At 45.6% G+C, this 21,229-nt stretch overlaps 1 protein-coding gene across 1 annotated transcript; it reads right to left on the reverse strand.

The window, feature by feature from the left end:
* Window positions 1-279: 279 nt before the first annotated feature.
* On the reverse strand, window positions 280-15,765 carry LOC139419743 (histone PARylation factor 1-like). The gene is made up of 8 exons (XM_071169737.1): window positions 15,659-15,765; window positions 14,838-15,024; window positions 12,832-13,018; window positions 8,652-8,750; window positions 7,164-7,317; window positions 2,897-2,984; window positions 2,068-2,240; window positions 280-572 (listed from the first exon to the last, which is right to left on the reverse strand). Exons 1-8 carry the CDS (start codon window positions 15,692-15,694, stop codon window positions 438-440), a joined length of 1,059 nt encoding a protein of 352 aa, XP_071025838.1. The 5' UTR covers window positions 15,695-15,765; the 3' UTR covers window positions 280-437.
* Window positions 15,766-21,229: the final 5,464 nt, after the last annotated feature.

The raw sequence follows: 21,229 nt of genomic DNA on the forward strand, positions 1-21,229 counted from the left end.
GCAGGACGTAGTAACAGACAGACAGTCAGTACCTAGTAACAGACAGACAGTCAGGACCTAGTAACAGACAGACAGTCAGGACCTAGTAACAGACAGACAGCAGGACGTAGTAACAGACAGACAGCAGGACCTAGTAACAGACAGACAGCAGGACGTGGTAACAGACAGACAGCAGGACGTAGTAACAGACAGACAGACAGACAGGACCTAGTAACAGACAGACAGTCAGTACCTAGTAACAGACAGACAGCAGGACGTAGTAACAGACAATCTCTTAGAAATATAATCCTTTATTCCACATATTCACACAGAGAGAGACGCCCCTGGTACCATTCAACAGCAGCACCACAACAAGACTCATAAAAACACACAGTGGTCAGAGCTGACAACAATCCATCCCTCTTCTTCTCTCTCTTCCTCCTCTCCCGTGGTATTCCTCAGGCTGAGCTGAGTTGGTCCAGGTTGTCGTGGGAGCGTCTGGAGAGGTGAGCCTCCAGGATCTCTCCAAACAGGCCCCTCTTCAGCAGGCTGTAGGCCATGGGCAGCAGTTGTCTGATCACCTTATAGAAGTACTGGGGGACAGAGGAAACAGAGAGTCAGACAGACACACAATGGAAGACAGGAAACAGAATCAGACAGACACACAATGGAAGACAGGAAACAGAGAGTCAGACAGACACACAATGGAAGACAGGAAACAGAATCAGACAGACACACAATGGAAGACAGGAAACAGAGAGTCAGACAGACACACAATGGAAGACAGGAAACAGAGAGTCAGACAGACACACAATGGAAGACAGGAAACAGAATCAGACAGACACACAATGGAAGACAGGAAACTGAGTCAGACACACAATGGAAGACAGGAAACAAAATCAGACAGACACAATGGAAGACAGGAAACAGAATCAGACAGACACACAATGGAAGACAGGAAACTGAGTCACAGACACACAATGGAAGACAGGAAACAGAGATCAGACAGACACACAATGGAAGACAGGAAACTGAGTCACAGACACACAATGGAAGACAGGAAACAGAGTCAGACAGACACACAATGGAAGACAGGAAACTGAATCAGAGAGACACACAATGGAAGACAGGAAACTGAGTCACAGACACACAATGGAAGACAGGAAACTGAATCAGAGAGACACACAATGGAAGACAGGAAACTGAGTCACAGACACACAATGGAAGACAGGAAACTGAGTCACAGACACACAATGGAAGACAGGAAACTGAATCAGAGAGACACACAATGGAAGACAGGAAACTGAATCAGAGAGACACACAATGGAAGATGTCTGTTAATGTCTGTTGGTGGCTCTACACTGAGATCTACACCATAGTGGTAATGTCTGTTGGTGAGGTGTGTGTGTGTGTGTGTGTGTGTGTGTGTGTATGTGTGTGTGTGTGTGTGTGTGTGATCCGTAACAGAAGAGGTCTATGCCCAGCTCCAGCCCCGTGTGTTGAGGTGTGTGTGTGTGTGTGTGTGTGTGTGTGTGTGTGTGTGTGTGTGTGTGTGTGTGTACCTGTGAACCGTAACAGAAGAGGTCTATGCCCAGCTCCAGCCCCGTGTGTTGAGGTGTGTGTGTTGAGGTGTGTGTGTGTGTGTGTGTGTGTGTACCTGTGAACCGTAACAGAAGAGGTCTATGCCCAGCTCCAGCCCCGTGTGTTGAGGTGTGTGTGTGTGTGTGTGTGTGTGTGTGTACCTGTGAACCGTAACAGAAGAGGTCTATGCCCAGCTCCAGCCCCGTGTGTGTGTGTGTGTGTGTGTGTGTGTGTGTGTGTGTACCTGTGAACCGTAACAGAAGAGGTCTATGCCCAGCTCCAGCCCCGTGTGTGTGTGTGTGTGCGTGTGTGTGTGTGTGTGTGTGTACCTGTGAACCGTAACAGAAGAGGTCTATGCCCAGCTCCAGCCCCGTGTGTGTGTGTGTGTGTGTGTGTGTGTGTGTGTGTGTGTGTGTGTGTGTGTGTACCTGTGAACCGTAACAGAAGAGGTCTATGCCCAGCTCCAGCCCCGTGTGTTGAGGTGTGTGTGTGTGTGTGTGTGTGTACCTGTGAACCGTAACAGAAGAGGTCTATGCCCAGCTCCAGCCCCATGCCGTAGTCACACTCGTCGTTAGCGAACTGGACGAAGGTGATCATCTCCTGCAGCGGGCCGAAAGCCTTCATCCTGTCTTCATCACACCTGGCCTCGGCTATAGCCTTACACAGCCTCTTCATACTCGCTACACACACACACACACACACACACACACACACACACACACACACACACACACACACACACACGAGATATAGTAAATCGGGGGGAGAGGAGAGGTGGGGGGGGGGGGGGGACATTACATAGTGTGAATAACATCTATTTGGAACGTGTTTCTGAAACCTGTTCTGGAGTATTCTAGTGGTTCTACAGTATTCTAGAGTGTTCTGGAGTATTCTAGTGGTTCTACAGTATTCTAGAGTGTTCTGGAGTATCTGAGTGGTTCTAGAGTATTCTACAGTGTTCTGGAGTATTCTAGTGGTTCTAGAGTATTCTACAGTGTTCTGGAGTATCTGAGTGGTTCTAGAGTATTCTACAGTGTTCTGGAGTATCTGAGTGGTTCTAGAGTATTCTACAGTGTTCTGGAGTATTCTAGTGGTTCTAGAGTATTCTACAGTGTTCTGGAGTATCTGAGTGGTTCTAGAGTATTCTACAGTGTTCTGGAGTGTTCTGGAGTATTCAAGTGGTTCTAGAGTGTTCTACTTGTAGTGTAGGCCTTTGCAGTGGGTTTATATTATAAACTAATTATGTTCTGGCCCACTGAGCTACCAAAGACATTGGCCCGAGACCAAACCTAGTTGCCACTGTTCTAGAGTGTTCTAGAGTGTTGCAGAGTCTTACCGTCTGTCTCCGGCAGCTCCCGGTAACCAACATCATTCTGATCAACAGGAACCACCAGGCCGGCTCCATGGAACGTCTTGGTGACAACCTGGACATGGACAGGGGGCGGTTAGACTGTCACCTTCTAGTACCGTCTCAGTACGGGGTGTTACCGTCTAGTACCGTCTCAGTACGGGGTGTTACCGTCTCAGTACGGGGTGTTGCCGTCTCAGTACGGGGTGTTACCGTCTAGTACCGTCTCAGTACGGGGTGTTACTGTCTAGTACCGTCTCAGTACGGGGTGTTACCGTCTCAGTACGGGGTGTTACCGTCTCAGTACGGGGTGTTACCGTCTCAGTACGGGGTGTTACCGTCTCAGTACGGGGTGTTACCGTCTAGTACCGTCTCAGTACGGGGTGTTACCATCTAGTACCGTCTCAGTACGGGGTGTTACCATCTAGTACCGTCTCAGTACGGGGTGTTACCTTCTAGTACCGTCTCAGTACGGTGTGTTACCTTCTAGTACCGTCTCAGTACGGGGTGTTACCTTCTAGTACCGTCTCAGTACGGGGTGTTACCATCTAGTACCGTCTCAGTACGGGGTGTTACCATCTAGTACCGTCTCAGTACGGGGTGTTACCTTCTAGTACCGTCTCAGTACGGGGTGTTACCGTCTAGTACCGTCTCAGTACGGGGTGTTACTGTCTAGTACCGTCTCAGTACGGGGTGTTACCGTCTCAGTACGGGTTGTTACCGTCTCAGTACGGGGTGTTACCGTCTCAGTACGGGGTGTTACCATCTAGTACCGTCTCAGTACGGGGTGTTACCATCTAGTACCGTCTCAGTACGGGGTGTTACCTTCTAGTACCGTCTCAGTACGGGGTGTTACCTTCTAGTACCGTCTCAGTACGGTGTGTTACCGTCTCAGTACGGTGTGTTACCGTCTCAGTACGGTGTGTTACCTTCTAGTACCGTCTCAGTTACCGTCTCAGTACGGGGTGTTACCGTCTCAGTACGGGGTGTTACCGTCTCAGTACGGGGTGTTACCGTCTAGTACCGTCTCAGTACGGGGTGTTACCTTCTAGTACCGTCTCAGTACGGGGTGTTACCTTCTAGTACCGTCTCAGTACGGTGTGTTACCGTCTCAGTACGGGGTGTTACCATCTAGTACCGTCTCAGTACGGGGTGTTACCATCTAGTACCGTCTCAGTACGGGGTGTTACCGTCTCAGTACGGGGTGTTACCGTCTAGTACCGTCTCAGTACGGGGTGTTACCGTCTCAGTACGGGGTGTTACCTTCTAGTACCGTCTCAGTAAGGGGTGTTACCTTCGAGTACCGTCTCAGTACGGGGTGTTACCGTCTAGTACCGTCTCAGTACGGTGTGTTACCGTCTCAGTACGGGGTGTTACCTTCTAGTACCGTCTCAGTACGGTGTGTTACCGTCTCAGTACGGGGTGTTACCTTCTAGTACCGTCTCAGTACGGGGTGTTACCTTCGAGTACCGTCTCAGTACGGGGTGTTACCGTCTAGTACCGTCTCAGTACGGTGTGTTACCGTCTCAGTACGGGGTGTTACCTTCTAGTACCGTCTCAGTACGGTGTGTTACCGTCTCAGTACGGGGTGTTACCTTCTAGTACCGTCTCAGTACGGGGTGTTACCTTCTAGTACCGTCTCAGTACGGAGTGTTACCTTCTAGTACCGTCTCAGTACGGGGTGTTACCGTCTCAGTACGGGGTGATACCGTCTCAGTACGGGGTGTTACCGTCTCAGTACGGGGTGTTACCGTCTCAGTACGGGGTGTTACCGTCTCAGTACGGGGTGTTACCGTCTCAGTACGGGGTGTTACCAACTCAGTACGGGGTGATACCGTCTCTGTACGGGGTGTTACCGTCTCAGTACGGGGTGTTACCGTCTCAGTACGGGGTGTTACCAACTCAGTACGGGGTGTTACCGTCTCAGTACGGGGTGTTACCGTCTCAGTACGGGGTGTTACCGTCTCAGTACGGGGTGTTACTGTCTCAGTACGGGGTGTTACCGTCTCAGTACGGGGTGTTACCGTCTCAGTACGGGGTGTTACCGTCTAGTACCGTCTCAGTACGGGGTGTTACCATCTAGTACCGTCTCAGTACGGGGTGTTACCGTCTCAGTACGGGGTGTTACCGTCTAGTACCGTCTCAGTACGGGGTGTTACCGTCTCAGTACGGGGTGTTACCTTCTAGTACCGTCTCAGTAAGGGGTGTTACCTTCGAGTACCGTCTCAGTACGGGGTGTTACCGTCTAGTACCGTCTCAGTACGGTGTGTTACCGTCTCAGTACGGGGTGTTACCTTCTAGTACCGTCTCAGTACGGTGTGTTACCGTCTCAGTACGGGGTGTTACCTTCTAGTACCGTCTCAGTACGGGGTGTTACCTTCGAGTACCGTCTCAGTACGGGGTGTTACCGTCTAGTACCGTCTCAGTACGGTGTGTTACCGTCTCAGTACGGGGTGTTACCTTCTAGTACCGTCTCAGTACGGTGTGTTACCGTCTCAGTACGGGGTGTTACCTTCTAGTACCGTCTCAGTACGGGGTGTTACCTTCTAGTACCGTCTCAGTACGGAGTGTTACCTTCTAGTACCGTCTCAGTACGGGGTGTTACCGTCTCAGTACGGGGTGATACCGTCTCAGTACGGGGTGTTACCGTCTCAGTACGGGGTGTTACCGTCTCAGTACGGGGTGTTACCAACTCAGTACGGGGTGTTACCGTCTCAGTACGGGGTGTTACCGTCTCAGTACGGGGTGTTACCGTCTCAGTACGGGGTGTTACCGTCTCAGTACGGGGTGTTACCGTCTCAGTACGGGGTGTTACCGTCTCAGTACGGGGTGTTACCAACTCAGTACGGGGTGTTACCGTCTCAGTACGGGGTGTTACCAACTCAGTACGGGGTGTTACCGTCTCAGTACGGGGTGTTACCGTCTCAGTACGGGGTGTTACCGTCTCAGTACGGGGTGTTACCGTCTCAGTACGGGGTGTTACCAACTCAGTACGGGGTGTTACCGTCTCAGTACGGGGTGTTACCTTCTAGTACCGTCTCAGTACGGAGTGTTACCTTCTAGTACCGTCTCAGTACGGGGTGTTACCTTCTAGTACTGTCTCAGTATGGGGTGTTATCTTCTAGTACCGTCTCAGTACGGGGTGATACCGTCTCAGTACGGGGTGTTACCGTCTCAGTACGGGGTGTTACCGTCTCAGTACGGGGTGTTACCAACTCAGTACGGGGTGTTACCGTCTCAGTACGGGGTGTTACCGTCTCAGTACGGGGTGTTACCGTCTCAGTACGGGGTGTTACCGTCTCAGTACGGGGTGTTACCGTCTCAGTACGGTTTGTTACCTTCTAGTACCGTCTCAGTACGGGGGGTTACCGTCTAGTACCGTCTCAGTACGGGGTGTTACCGTCTCAGTACGGGGTGTTACCGTCTCAGTACGGTTTGTTACCTTCTAGTACCGTCTCAGTACGGGGTGTTACCTTCTAGTACCGTCTCAGTACAGTGTGTTACCGTCTCAGTACGGGGTGTTACCTTCTAGTACCGTCTCAGTACGGTGTGTTACCGTCTCAGTACGGGGTGTTACCATCTAGTACCGTCTCAGTATGGTGTGTTACCTTCTAGTACCGTCTCAGTAAGTGGTGTTACCGTCTAGTACCGTCTCAGTACGGTGTGGTACTGTCTAGTACCGTCTCAGTACGGGGTGTTACCGTCTAGTACCGTCTCAGTACGGGGTGTTACCGTCTCAGTACGGGGTGTTACCGTCTCAGTACGGGGTGTTACCGTCTCAGTACGGGGTGTTACCGTCTCAGTACGGGGTGTTACCGTCTCAGTACGGGGTGTTACCGTCTCAGTACGGGGTGTTACCGTCTCAGTACGGGGTGTTACCTTCTAGTACCGTCTCGGTACGGGGTGTTACCGTCTCAGTACAGTGTGTTACCGTCTCAGTACGGGGTGTTACCTTCTAGTACCGTCTTGGTACGGGGTGTTACCGTCTCAGTACGGGGTGTTACCGTCTCAGTACGGGGTGTTACCGTCTCAGTACGGGGTGTTACCGTCTCAGTACGGGGTGTTACCGTCTCAGTACGAGGTGTTACCGTCTCAGTACGGGGTGTTACCGTCTCAGTACAGTGTGTTACCGTCTCAGTACGGGGTGTTACCTTCTAGTACCGTCTCAGTACGGGGTGTTACCATCTAGTACCGTCTCAGTACGGGGTGTTACCGTCTCAGTACGGGGCGTTACCGTCTCAGTACGGGGTGTTACCTTCTTGTCTCTCTGCTTCATGCCTTTGGTCTTCTGCTCCAGGGAAAAGCCCAGAGACTCCGCCCTCTCTCTTAACTCCTCCTCCAGGTTATCCAGAGCCTTGCCCCCTTCCTTACGCCCGCCCCTCTCCTTCCTCTTCCTCCCCAGAAACAGACTGAAGGAAAGAGAAGAGGAGGGAGAGATGGAGAAGGAGGGAGAGTTTGGGCAGAGATAGGAGAGAGACGGGACAGTGAGGGAGGAGAGAGCGAAGGGGACGGTGAGGGAGGAGAGAGCAGGGTGGGTGAGGGAGGAGAGAGCAGGGGGAGTGAGGGAGGAGAGAGAGCAGGGGGGGTGAGGGAGGAGAGAGCAGGGGGGGAGGTGAGGGAGGAGAGAGCAGGGGGGGAGGTGAGGGAGGAGAGAGCATATGGGGGGATGAGGGAGGAGAGTGGGGGGGGGGGTGAGGGAGGAGAGAGCGGGGGGGGGTGAGGGAGGAGAGAGCAGGGGGGGTGAGGGAGGAGAGAGCGGGGGGGAAAATGAGGGAGGAGAGAGGTAAAAAGGGAGAGAGAAAAGGGAGAGAGAGAGAGAAAAAGAGAATAAGTCTTGATAAGCAATGTGAGTCATCTCTGTCACATCCCATGACCACACCATCTCTGTCACATCCCATGACCACACCATCTCTGTCACATCCCATGACCACACCATCTCTGTCCCATCCCATGACCACACCATCTCTGTCACATCCCATGACCACACCATCTCTGTCACATCCCATGACCACACCATCTCTGTCACATCCCATGACCACACCATCTCTGTCACATCCCATGACCACACCATCTCTGCCACATCCCATGACCACACCATCTCTGTCACATCCCATGACCACACCAACTCTGTCACATCCCACGACCACACCATCTCTGTCCCATCCCATGACCACACCATCTCTGTCCCATCCCATGACCACACCATCTCTGTCCCATCCCATGACCACACCATCTCTGTCCCATCCCATGACCACACCATCTCTGCCACATCCCATGACCACACCATCTCTGTCACATCCCATGACCACACCATCTCTGTCCCATCCCATGACCACACCATCTCTGTCACATCCCATGACCACACCATCTCTGTCCCATCCCATGACCACACCATCTCTGTCACATCCCATGACCACACCATCTCTGTCACATCCCATGACCACACCATCTCTGTCACATCCCATGACCACACCATCTCTGTCACATCCCATGACCACACCATCTCTGCCACATCCCATGACCACACCATCTCTGTCACATCCCATGACCACACCAACTCTGTCACATCCCACGACCACACCATCTCTGTCACATCCCACGACCACACCATCTCTGTCACATCCCATGACCACACCATCTCTGTCACATCCCATGACCACACCAACCAGTGGATTCTCTTGTCGCTGTGTTAGTTTAGATGGTCCATGTGTTCCTCGTGTGTTAGTTAATGGAGGACACTCACTGGACAGCAGCAAACATGTTGTCCCCCATCTGCGTGATGGTACAGCCCTTCTTGGCTTCATTCTCCCCTAGGAACACAGGCAGGGAGTCCGGACTATCTCTGAAAAACAGGAGGTGGAGATTAATATGACCATGTTGTAACGGGATGCTCTTCCTCTCTGTAACGTGACGTTGTTCCTCTCTCTAAAGGGATGCTGTTCCTCTCTGTAAAGGGATGCTGTTCCTCTCTCTAACGGGATGCTGTTCCTCTCTCTAACGGGATGCTGTTCCTCTCTCTAACGGGATGCTGTTCCTCTCTCTAACGGGATGCTGTTCCTCTCTCTCTAAAGGGATGCTGTTCCTCTCTCTAACGGGATGCTGTTCCTCTCTCTAAAGGGATGTTGTTCCTCTCTGTAAAGGGATGCTGTTCCTCTCTCTAAAGGGATGCTGTTCCTCTCTCTCTAAAGGGATGCTGTTCCTCTCTCTAACGGGATGCTGTTCCTCTGTAAATGGATGCTGTTCCTCTCTCTAACGGGATGCTGTTCCTCTCTCTAAAGGGATGCTGTTCCTCTCTCTAAAGGGATGCTGTTCCTCTCTCTAACGGGATGCTGTTCCTCTCTCTAAAGGGATGTTGTTCCTCTCTGTAAAGGGATGCTGTTCCTCTCTCTAAAGGGATGCTGTTCCTCTCTCTAAAGGGATGCTGTTCCTCTCTCTAAAGGGATGCTGTTCCTCTCTCTAACGGGATGCTGTTCCTCTCTGTAAATGGATGCTGTTCCTCTCTCTAACGGGATGCTGTTCCTCTCTCTAAAGGGATGCTGTTCCTCTCTCTAACGGGATGCTGTTCCTCTCTCTAAAGGGATGCTGTTCCTCTCTGTAAAGGGATGCTGTTCCTCTCTCTAAAGGGATGCTGTTCCTCTCTCTAAAGGGATGCTGTTCCTCTCTCTAACGGGATGCTGTTCCTCTCTCTAACGGGATGCTGTTCCTCTCTCTAACGGGATGCTGTTCCTCTCTCTAACGGGATGCTGTTCCTCTCTCTAAAGGGATGCTGTTCCTCTCTCTCTAAAGGGATGCTGTTCCTCTCTCTAACGGGATGCTGTTCCTCTCTGTAAAGGGATGCTGTTCCTCTCTCTAACGGGATGCTGTTCCTCTCTCTAAAGGGATGCTGTTCCTCTCTCTAAAGGGATGCTGTTCCTCTCTCTAAAGGGATGCTGTTCCTCTCTCTAAAGGGATGCTGTTCCTCTCTCTCTAAAGGGATGCTGTTCCTCTCTCTAACGGGATGCTGTTCCTCTCTGTAAAGGGATGCTGTTCCTCTCTGTAAAGGGATGCTGTTCCTCTCTCTAAAGGGATGCTGTTCCTCTCTCTAAAGGGATGCTGTTCCTCTCTCTAAAGGGATGCTGTTCCTCTCTCTAAAGGGATGTTGTTCCTCTCTGTAAAGGGATGCTGTTCCTCTCTCTAAAGGGATGCTGTTCCTCTCTCTAAAGGGATGCTGTTCCTCTCTCTAAAGGGATGCTGTTCCTCTCTCTAACGGGATGCTGTTCCTCTCTCTAAAGGGATGCTGTTCCTCTCTCTAACGGGATGCTGTTCCTCTCTGTAAAGGGATGTTGTTCCTCTCTGTAAAGGGATGCTGTTCCTCTCTCTAAAGGGATGCTGTTCCTCTCTCTAACGGGATGCTGTTCCTCTCTCTAACGGGATGCTGTTCCTCTCTCTAACGGGATGCTGTTCCTCTCTCTAAAGGGATGCTGTTCCTCTCTCTAAAGGGATGCTGTTCCTCTCTCTAAAGGGATGCTGTTCCTCTCTCTAAAGGGATGCTGTTCCTCTCTCTAACGGGATGCTGTTCCTCTCTGTAAAGGGATGCTGTTCCTCTCTCTAAAGGGATGCTGTTCCTCGCTGTAAAGGGATGCTGTTCCTCTCTCTAAAGGGATGCTGTTCCTCTCTCTAAAGGGATGCTGTTCCTCTCTCTAACGGGATGCTGTTCCTCTCTCTAACGGGATGCTGTTCCTCTCTCTAACGGGATGCTGTTCCTCTCTCTAACGGGATGCTGTTCCTCTCTCTAACGGGATGCTGTTCCTCTCTCTAACGGGATGCTGTTCCTCTCTCTAACGGGATGCTGTTCCTCTCTCTAAAGGGATGCTGTTCCTCTCTCTAAAGGGATGCTGTTCCTCTCTGTAACGGGATGCTGTTCCTCTCTGTAACGGGATGCTGTTCCTCTCTCTAAAGGGATGCTGTTCCTCTCTGTAAAGGGATGCTGTTCCTCTCTCTAACGGGATGCTGTTCCTCTCTGTAAAGGGATGCTGTTCCTCTCTGTAAAGGGATGCTGTTCCTCTCTGTAACGGGATGCTGTTCCTCTCTGTAACGGGATGCTGTTCCTCTCTGTAACGGGATGCTGTTCCTCTCTCTAAAGGGATGCTGTTCCTCTCTGTAAAGGGATGCTGTTCCTCTCTCTAACGGGATGCTGTTCCTCTCTGTAAAGGGATGCTGTTTCTCTCTCTAAAGGGATGCTGTTCCTCTCTCTAACGGGATGCTGTTCCTCTCTCTAACGGGATGCTGTTCCTCTCTCTAACGGGATGCTGTTCCTCTCTGGGAGCAATACATTCCGGCTGTTTTTTTATTCTGGATATGAAAACGTAATAAGAAAAGTGAAAACTTTGGATGGAAACTGAGAGATATTTATGAACCATTACCTGTAGTAACCCCTTCCTGAAGTAACCCCTTCCTGTAGTAACCCCTTCCTGAAGTAACCCCTTCCTGTAGTAACCCCTTCCTGGAGTAACCCCATCCTGTAGTAACCCCATCCTGTAGTAACCCCTACCTGTAGTAACCTGTAGTAACCCCTACCTGTAGTAACCCCTACCTGTAGTAACCCCTACCTGGAGTAACCTGTAGTAACCCCTACCTGGAGTAAACCCTACCTGGAGTAACCTGTAGTAACCCCTACCTGGAGTAACCTGGAGTAACCCCTACCTGGAGTAACCTGGAGTAAACCCTACCTGGAGTAAACCCTACCTGGAGTAACCCCTACCTGGAGTAACCTGTAGTAAACCCTACCTGGAGTAACCTGGAGTAACCCCTACCTGGAGTAACCTGGAGTAAACCCTACCTGGAGTAAACCCTACCTGGAGTAACCCCTACCTGTAGTAACCCCTACCTGTAGTAACCCCTTCCTGTAGTAACCCCTACCTGGAGTAACCTGTAGTAACCCCTACCTGGAGTAACCTGGAGTAACCCCTACCTGTAGTAACCCCTACCTGTAGTAACCCCTTCCTGTAGTAACCCCTACCTGGAGTAACCTGTAGTAACCCCTACCTGGAGTAACCTGTAGTAACCCCTACCTGGAGTAACCTGGAGTAACCCCTACCTGGAGTAACCCCTACCTGGAGTAACCCCTTCCTGGAGTAACCCCATCCTATAGTAACCCCTACCTGGAGTAACCCCTACCTGGAGTAACCCCATCCTATAGTAACCCCATCCTGTAGTAACCTGTAGTAACCCCTTCCTGTAGTAACCTGTAGTAACCCTTACCTGTAGTAACCTGTAGTTCCCATGTGTAGGACGGTCATTACCTGTAGTAACCCAGGTGTAGGACGGTCAGTACCTGTAGTAACCCCTACCTGTAGTAACCTGTAGTAACCCAGGTGTAGGACGGTCAGTACCTGTAGTAACCCCTACCTGTAGTAACCTGTAGTAACCCAGGTGTAGGACGGTCAGTACCTGTAGTAACCCCTACCTGTAGTAACCTGTAGTAACCCAGGTGTAGGACGGTCAGTACCTGTAGTAACCCCTACCTGTAGTAACCTGTAGTAACCCAGGTGTAGGACGGTCAGTACCTGTAGTAACCCCTACCTGTAGTAACCTGTAGTAACCCAGGTGTAGGACGGTCATTACCTGTAGTAACCCAGGTGTAGGATGGTCATTACCTGTAGTAACCCAGGTGTTGGATGGTCAGTACCTGTAGTAACCACTACCTGTAGTAACCTGTAGTAACCCAGGTGTAGGATGGTCAGTACCTGTAGTAACCTGTAGTAACCCCTACCTGTAGTAACCTGTAGTAACCCCTACCTGTAGTAACCCGTAGTAACCCCTACCTGTAGTAACCCGTAGTAACCCCTACCTGTAGTAACCTGTAGTAACCCCTACCTGTAGTAACCTGTAGTAACCCCTACCTGTAGCAACCTGTAGTAACACAGGTGTAGGATGGTCAGTACCTGTAGTAACCCAGGTGTAGCAGGTTGTCTCCATTCCCTTGCAGTACGGTCTGGTACTCCGGAGGGTCGTAGAAGTGCCTCCAGTGTAGGTGGTAGTTGGGCTGGGGGTTGGCTGAGCTACGGTGGGCCTCCGCCAGAATGTCAAACGGGCCAACCAACCTCAAACCCAGGATTTCCTTCAACGCGTCTAGAGAGGGGAATGATATGTGGTCAATATGATCCTTAAATAGCGTGTTTCAGGCTGTTGAATGCTAATAGGATAGTGTTTCAGGCTGTTGAATGCTAATAAGATAGTGTTTCAGACTGTTGAATGCTAATAGGATAGTGTTTCAGGCTGTTGAATGCTAATAGGATAGTGTTTCAGACTGTTGAATGCTAATAGGATAGTGTTTCAGGGTGTTGAATGCTAATAGGATAGTGTTTCAGACTGTTGAATGCTAATAGGATAGTGTTTCAGACTGTTGAATGCTAATAGGATAGTGTTTCAGACTGTTGAATGCTAATAGGATAGTGTTTCAGACTGTTGAATGCTAATAAGATAGTGTTTCAGGCTGTTGAATGCTAATAAGATAGTGTTTCAGGGTGTTGAATGCTAATAGGATAGTGTTTCAGGCTGTTGAATGCTAATAGGATAGTGTTTCAGGGTGTTGAATGCTAATAAGATAGTGTTTCAGGCTGTTGAATGCTAATAAGATAGCGTGTTTCTATGTGTTTCAGGCTGTTGAATGCTAATAAGATAGCGTGTTTCTATGTGTTTCAGGCTGTTGAATGCTAATAAGATAGCGTGTTTCAGGCTGTTGAATGCTAATATGATACAGAGTGTACAGACAGGACTGACTAGAGTCATGCTGGTTGTGGGTTAGTGTTATAGACAGGACTGACTAGAGTCTTGCTGGTTGTTTACCTACCCCGGGGGTTATCGGGGCTGAGAGAGTGGGTAACCTACCCCAGGGGTTGTCAGGGCTGGGTGAGTGGGTAACCTACCCCAGGGGTTGTCAGGGCTGGGTGAGTGGGTAACCTACCCCAGGGGTTGTCAGGACTGGGTGAGTGGGTAACCTACCCCGGGGGTTGTTGGACTGGGTGAGTGGGTAACCTACCCCAGGGGTTGTCAGGACTGGGTGAGGGGGTAACCTACCCCAGGGGTTGTCAGGACTGGGTGAGGGGGTAACCTACCCCAGGGGTTGTCAGGACTGGGTGAGTGGGTAACCTACCCCGGGGGTTGTTGGACTGGGTGAGTGGGTAACCTACCCCAGGGGTTGTCAGGACTGGGTGAGGGGGTAACCTACCCCAGGGGTTGTCAGGACTGGGTGAGTGGGTAACCTACCCCGGGGGTTGTTGGACTGGGTGAGTGGGTAACCTACCCCAGGGGTTGTCAGGACTGGGTGAGGGGGTAACCTACCCCAGGGGTTGTCAGGACTGGGTGAGGGGGTAACCTACCCCAGGGGTTGTCAGGACTGGGTGAGTGGGTAACCTACCCCGGGGGTTGTTGGACTGGGTGAGTGGGTAACCTACCCATGGGGTTGTTGGACTGGGTGAGTGGGTAAACTACCCCGGGGGCTGGGTGAGTGGGTAACCTACCCCGGGGGTTATTGGGGCTGGGTGAGTGGGTAACCTACCCCGGGGGTTATCGGGTCTGGTTGTGGGTGAGTGGGTAACCTACCCCGGGGGTTGTCAGGGCTGGTTGTGGGTGAGTGGGTAACCTACCCCGGGGGTTGTCGGGGCTGGTTGTGGGTGAGTGGGTAACCTACCCCGGGGGTTGTGGGTGGGTGAGTGAGTGGGTAACCTACCCCGGGGGTTGTCAGGGCTGGGTGAGTGGGTAACCTACCCCGGGGGTTATCAGGGCTGGGTGAGTGGGTAACCTACCCCGGGGGTTGTCGGGGCTGGGTGAGTGGGTAACCTACCCCGGGGGCTGGGTGAGTGGGTAACCTACCCAGGGGGTTATCAGGACTGGGTGAGTGGGTAACCTACCCCGGGGGTTATCAGGGCTGGGTGAGTGGGTAACCTACCCCGGGGGTTGTCGGGGCTGAGCAGGGAGCAGAAGTCCCAGAAGAGGTAGAAGTCTTCAGGCATCCTCAGTTTATAGAGTCTCTCCACCTCCTCCCTCAGTCTGGCCGGTACCTCAGCAGTAGTCGGTCTCGCTGGCTCCTCCGGCCGGGATTTCTTCTTCAACTGCCCGTCGGCAGAATCTGACTCCTAAAGAAGAACTGTTGGTGAAATTCAATTCACTAGCTAGTGTAAACAGATGTGTGGTTTGATAACTGGGTGTATTCATTAGAAACTACAGGGGCCACGTTTAGTAGCAGATATAAAATGCCTTGAATGAAGAAGATGTGATTACTTATTCTAACATGTCAGAGGCATGTTTGTTCTACATTGCCTATTTCTATCTGAATGTTCCAAAACGTTGAGTCCTGCTGAATTGGATTACAAAAAAAGAAACGCTGGTTTTCCCGTTGCAAATCGTTTTGCTTACGGTGTGCGCTAATGAACGTTACCCTGAGTAGCTCGCTCTGCAAAAAGCTCATGGTAATACTGTCAATGGACGGTAACTTGGTTATCAGCTTGTTAGCTAGTTTATACTAATATAATGATCTGGCTACACTATCTTGGGAAAACAGTAATATAACCGAAGCTAACTGCAAAAAAAAATAAAAACACGTTTAGTTTGTTGGCTAGTTAAGACAGTCATGTAGATGCCATAGTGGCCCATCCGTGTTTTGTAACGCAAGACAAATATTCCCCCTTGCTACATAACTCGCTGGCTAAAACCATCCTATCATTGCTCCGACAATAAAAAATAAAAAAATCTTTATGGGTCTGACAATACCTGAGGAGTAGATTTAGTTTTTCGTTTCCCTGTCATATTTTTTCCTCCTCTCCGTTCGACAGCAAACTAGCAAACAGCGGTGTAGCTAACGACAACACATTAGGACTTCTGCCATTGGGAAGTCATGTACAGCGCCATCTAGGGGAGCGGAGTGCGCATTGCGTCCCAGGGATCCATAGCAGAGACAGGTGGTGAGTAAAAGTAAAGGTACCTTAATAGAAAATGACTAAAAGTAATCTAAAAGTATTTTAAAAGTATTTAAAAGTATAAGTCTAAAAGTATTTGGTTTTAAATATACTTAAGTATCAAAAGTAAAAAATATGAATCATGAAAAAGAAAATTGTGACATTTAGTCTTATATTAAGCAAACCAGATTGCACAATTTTCTTGGTTTTTTTTAATGCACGGATAGCCAGGGTTTCAGTCTGTTTCAGTCGATCCAAGGCTACCATTCCTAATGTCCTCCCGTTTCAGTCGATCCTAGCTACCATTCCTAATGTCCTCCTGTTTCAGTCGATCCTAGCTACCATTCCTAATGTCCTCCTGTTTCAGTCGATCCCAGCTACCATTCCTATTGTCCTCCTGTTTCAGTCGATCCTAGCTACCATTCCTATTGTCCTCCTGTTTCAGTCGATCCTAGCTACCATTCCTATTGTCCTCCTGTTTCAGTCGATCCTAGCTACCATTCCTATTGTCCTCCTGTTTCAGTTGATCCTAGCTACCATTCCTAATGTGGTCCTGTTTCAGTCGATCCTAGCTACCATTCCTATTGTCCTCCTGTTTCAGTCGATCCGGGCTTCCCATCACCAAGGAGGCCCGTATTGCCGATCCGGGCTCCCCATCGCCAAAGAGGGCCCGTATTGCCAAAGGCTGTTGCTTTCGATTTCCCACGGCGAGTGACGTTCCCTCACGTTGGCTGGTTTGCAGGTTCAAGGATAGGAACATCCACTAAGACATCCAGAAGCATCCTTCTAACTCACTCTTCTAGGTAAGAATTAACACTTAGATAGCAAAATACTGCAAAGTTGGCAAAGAGTTAGAAACTCACCCTGTTGTAACCTGGGTTGAAATGTAAAGTTAATGTATGAACACACTGATACAAACACAGAGCCACAGTAATATAGATAAATGTTTATTACAGTAATATAAATAAATGTTTATTACAGTAATATAAAGAAACGTATATTACAGTAATATAAAGAAACATTTATTACAGTAATATAAAGAAACGTTTATTACAGTAATATAAATAAATGTTTATTACAGTAATATAAACGTTTATTACAGTAATATAAACGTTTATTACAGTAATATAAAGAAACGTTTATTACAGTAATATAAACGTTTATTACAGTAATATAAAGAAACGTTTATTACAGTAATATAAAGAAACGTTTATTACAGTAATATAAATAAATGTTTATTACAGTAATATAAACGTTTATTACAGTAATATAAACGTTTATTACAGTAATATAAAGAAACGTTTATTACAGTAATATAAACGTTTATTACAGTAATATAAAGAAACGTTTATTACAGTAATATAAACGTTTATTACAGTAATATAAAGAAACGTTTATTACAGTAATATACCACACACACACACTGATACAAACACAAGAGCCACAGTAATATAAAGAAACGTTTATTACAGTAATATAAAGAAATGTTTATTACAGTAATAGAAACGTTTATTACAGTAATATAAAGAAATGTTTATTACAGTAATATAAATGTTTATTACAGTAATATAAAGAAACGTTTATTACAGTAGTATAAAGAAACGTTTATTACAGTAATATAAAGAAATGTTTATTACAGTAATATAAAGAAATGTTTATTACAGTAATATAAAGAAACGTTTATTACAGTAATATAAAGAAATGTTTATTACAGTAATATAAACGTTTATTACAGTAATATAAAGAAATGTTTATTACAGTAATATAAAGAAATGTTTATTACAGTAATATAAAGAAATGTTTATTACAGTAATATAAACGTTTATTACAGTAATATAAATACATTTTTATTACAGTAATATAAAGAAACGTTTATTACAGTAATATAAAGAAAGGTTTATTACGGTAATATAAAGAAACGTTTATTACGGTAATATAAAGAAACGTTTATTACAGTAATATAAAGAAATGTTTATTACAGTAATATAAAGAAATGTTTATTACAGTAATATAAAGAAACGTTTATTACAGTAATATAAATAAATGTTTATTACAGTAATATAAAGAAACGTTTATTACAGTAATATAAAGAAACGTTTATTACAGTAATATAAATAAATGTTTATTACAGTAATATAAACGTTTATTACAGTAATATAAACGTTTATTACAGTAATATAAAGAAACGTTTATTACAGTAATATAAAGAAACGTTTATTACAGTAATATAAAGAAATGTTTATTACAGTAATATAAAGAAACGTTTATTACAGTAATATAAAGAAAGGTTTATTACGGTAATATAAAGAAACGTTTATTACAGTAATATACCACACACACACACTGATACAAACACAAGAGCCACAGTAATATAAAGAAACGTTTATTACAGTAATATAAAATGTTTATTACAGTAATATAAAGAAATGTTTATTACAGTAATATAAAGAAACGTTTATTACAGTAATATAAAGAAATGTTTATTACAGTAATATAAAGAAATGTTTATTACAGTAATATAAAGAAAGGTTTATTACGGTAATATAAAGAAACGTTTATTACAGTAATATAAATAAATGTTTATTACAGTAATATAAATAAACGTTTATTACAGTAATATAAAGAAATGTTTATTACAGTAATATAAAGAAACGTTTATTACAGTAATATAAAGAAACATTTATTACAGTAATATAAAGAAACGTTTATTACAGTAATATAAAGAAATGTTTATTACAGTAATATAAAGAAACGTTTATTACAGTAATATACCACACACACACACTGATACAAACACAAGAGCCACGGTAATATAAAGAAACTTTTATTACAGTAGTATAAAGAAACGTTTATTACAGTAATATAAAGAAACGTTTATTACAGTAATATAAACGTTTATTACAGTAATATAAAGAAACGTTTATTACAGTAATATAAAGAAACGTTTATTACAGCAATATAAAGAAACGTTTATTACAGTAATATAAATAAATGTTTATTACAGTAATATAAAGAAACATTTATTACAGTAATATAAAGAAACGTTTATTACAGTAATATAAAGAAACGTTTATTACAGTAACATAAAGAAACGTTTATTACAGTAATATAAATAAACGTTTATTACAGTAATATAAAGAAACATTTATTACGGTAATATAAAGAATATACCACACACACACTGTTGATTCAAGCAGTATATAGTCTTAATCTGTTAATTCAAGCAGTATATAGTCTAATTATATTGATTCAAGCAGTATAGTGTCTTATTCTATTGATTCAAGCAGTATAGAGTCTTATTCTGTTAATAAAAGCAGTATATAGTCTTATTATATTGATTCAAGCAGTATAGTGTCTTATTCTATTGATTCAAGCAGTATAGAGTCTTATTCTGTTCATTCAGCAGTATAGAGTCTTATTCTATTGATTCAAGCAGTATAGAGTCTTATTCTGTTCATTCAGCAGTATAGTGTCTTATTCTATTGATTCAAGCAGTATAGAGTCTTATTCTGTTAATACAAGCAGTATATAGTCTTATTATATTGATTCAAGCAGTATAGAGTCTTATTCTGTTCATTCAAGCAGTGTATTCTATTGATTCAAGCAGTATAGAGTCTTATTCTGTTCATTCAGCAGTATAGAGTCTAATTCTGTTGATTCAAGCAGTATAGAGTCTTATTCTGTTCATTCAGCAGTAAAGAGTCTTATTCTGTTCATTCAAGCAGTATAGAGTCTTATTCTGTTGATTCAAGCAGTATATAGTCTAATTATATTGATTCAAGCAGTACAGTGTCTTATTATGTTCATTCAAGCAGTATAGAGTCTTATTCTGTTCATTCAAGCAGTGTATTATATTGATTCAAGCAGTATAGAGTCTTATTCTGTTAATTCAAGCAGTATATAGTCTAATTATATTGATTCAAGCAGTACAGTGTCTTATTCTGTTGATTCAGCAGCATAGAGTCTAATTCTGTTGATTCAGCAGCATAGAGTCTAATTCTGTTGATTCAGCAGCATAGAGTCTAATTCAGCAGCATAGAGTCTAATTCTGTTGATTCAGCAGCATAGAGTCTAATTCTGTTGATTCAGCAGCATAGAGTCTAATTCTGTTGATTCAGCAGCATAGAGTCTAATTCAGCAGCATAGAGTCTAATTCTGTTGATTCAGCAGCATAGAGTCTAATTCAGCAGCATAGAGTCTAATTCTGTTGATTCAGCAGCATAGAGTCTTATTCTGTTGATTCAGCAGCATAGAGTCTAATTCAGCAGCATAGAGTCTAATTCTGTTGATTCAGCAGCATAGAGTCTAATTCTGTTGATTCAGCAGCATAGAGTCTAATTCAGCAGCATAGAGTCTAATTCTGTTGATTCAGCAGCATAGAGTCTAATTCAGCAGCATAGAGTCTAATTCTGTTGATTCAGCAGCATAGAGTCTAATTCAGCAGCATAGAGTCTAATTCTGTTGATTCAGCAGTATAGAGTCTTATTCTGTTGAGTCAGCAGCATAGAGTCTAATTCTGTTGATTCAGCAGCATAGAGTCTAATTCTGTTGATTCAGCAGCATAGAGTCTAATTCTGTTGATTCAGCAGCATAGAGTCTAATTCTGTTGATTCAGCAGCATAGAGTCTAATTCTGTTGATTCAGCAGCATAGAGTCTAATTCAGCAGCATAGAGTCTAATTCTTTTGATTCAGCAGCATAGAGTCTAATTCAGCAGCATAGCGTCTAATTCTGTTGATTCAGCAGTATAGAGTCTAATTCTGTTGATTCAGCAGCATAGAGTCTTATTCTGTTGATTCAGCAGCATAGAGTCTTATTCTGTTCATTCAGCAGCATAGAGTCTAATTCTGTTGATTCAGCAGCATAGAGTCTAATTCTGTTGATTCAGCAGCATAGAGTCTAATTCTGTTGATTCAGCAGCATAGAGTCTAATTCTGTTGATTCAGCAGCATAGAGTCTTATTCTGTTCATTCAGCAGCATAGAGTCTAATTCAGCAGTATAGAGTCTAATTCTGTTGATTCAGCAGTATAGAGTCTTATTCTGTTGATTCAGCAGCATAGAGTCTTATTCTGTTCATTCAGCAGCATAGAGTCTAATTCAGCAGCATAGAGTCTTATTCTGTTGATTCAGCAGCATAGAGTCTTATTCTGTTCATTCAGCAGCATAGAGTCTAATTCAGCAGCATAGAGTCTTATTCTGTTCATTCAGCAGCATAGAGTCTTATTCTGTTGATTCAGCAGCATAGAGTCTTATTCTGTTGATTCAGCAGCATAGAGTCTTATTCTGTTGATTCAGCAGTATAGAGTCTTATTCTGTTCATTCAGCAGCATAGAGTCTTATTCTGTTCATTCAAGCAGCGTGTTCATTCAAGCAGCGTGTTCTATCT

This window comes from Oncorhynchus clarkii, chromosome 10, assembly GCF_045791955.1.
Source record: "Oncorhynchus clarkii lewisi isolate Uvic-CL-2024 chromosome 10, UVic_Ocla_1.0, whole genome shotgun sequence".
NCBI classification, from domain to species: Eukaryota; Metazoa; Chordata; class Actinopteri; order Salmoniformes; family Salmonidae; genus Oncorhynchus; species Oncorhynchus clarkii.

Coding starts and splice junctions, on each gene's coding strand:
- LOC139419743 (XM_071169737.1), bottom strand. CDS start 15,694: ATGACAGGGAAACGAAAAACTAAATCTACTCCTCAG. Junction 13,019..14,837: donor CAGCCCCGACAACCCCCGGG/GTAGGTTACCCA, acceptor TCCCCTCTCTAG/ACGCGTTGAAGGAAATCCTG. Junction 7,318..8,651: donor AACATGTTTGCTGCTGTCCA/GTGAGTGTCCTC, acceptor TCTTTCCTTCAG/TCTGTTTCTGGGGAGGAAGA.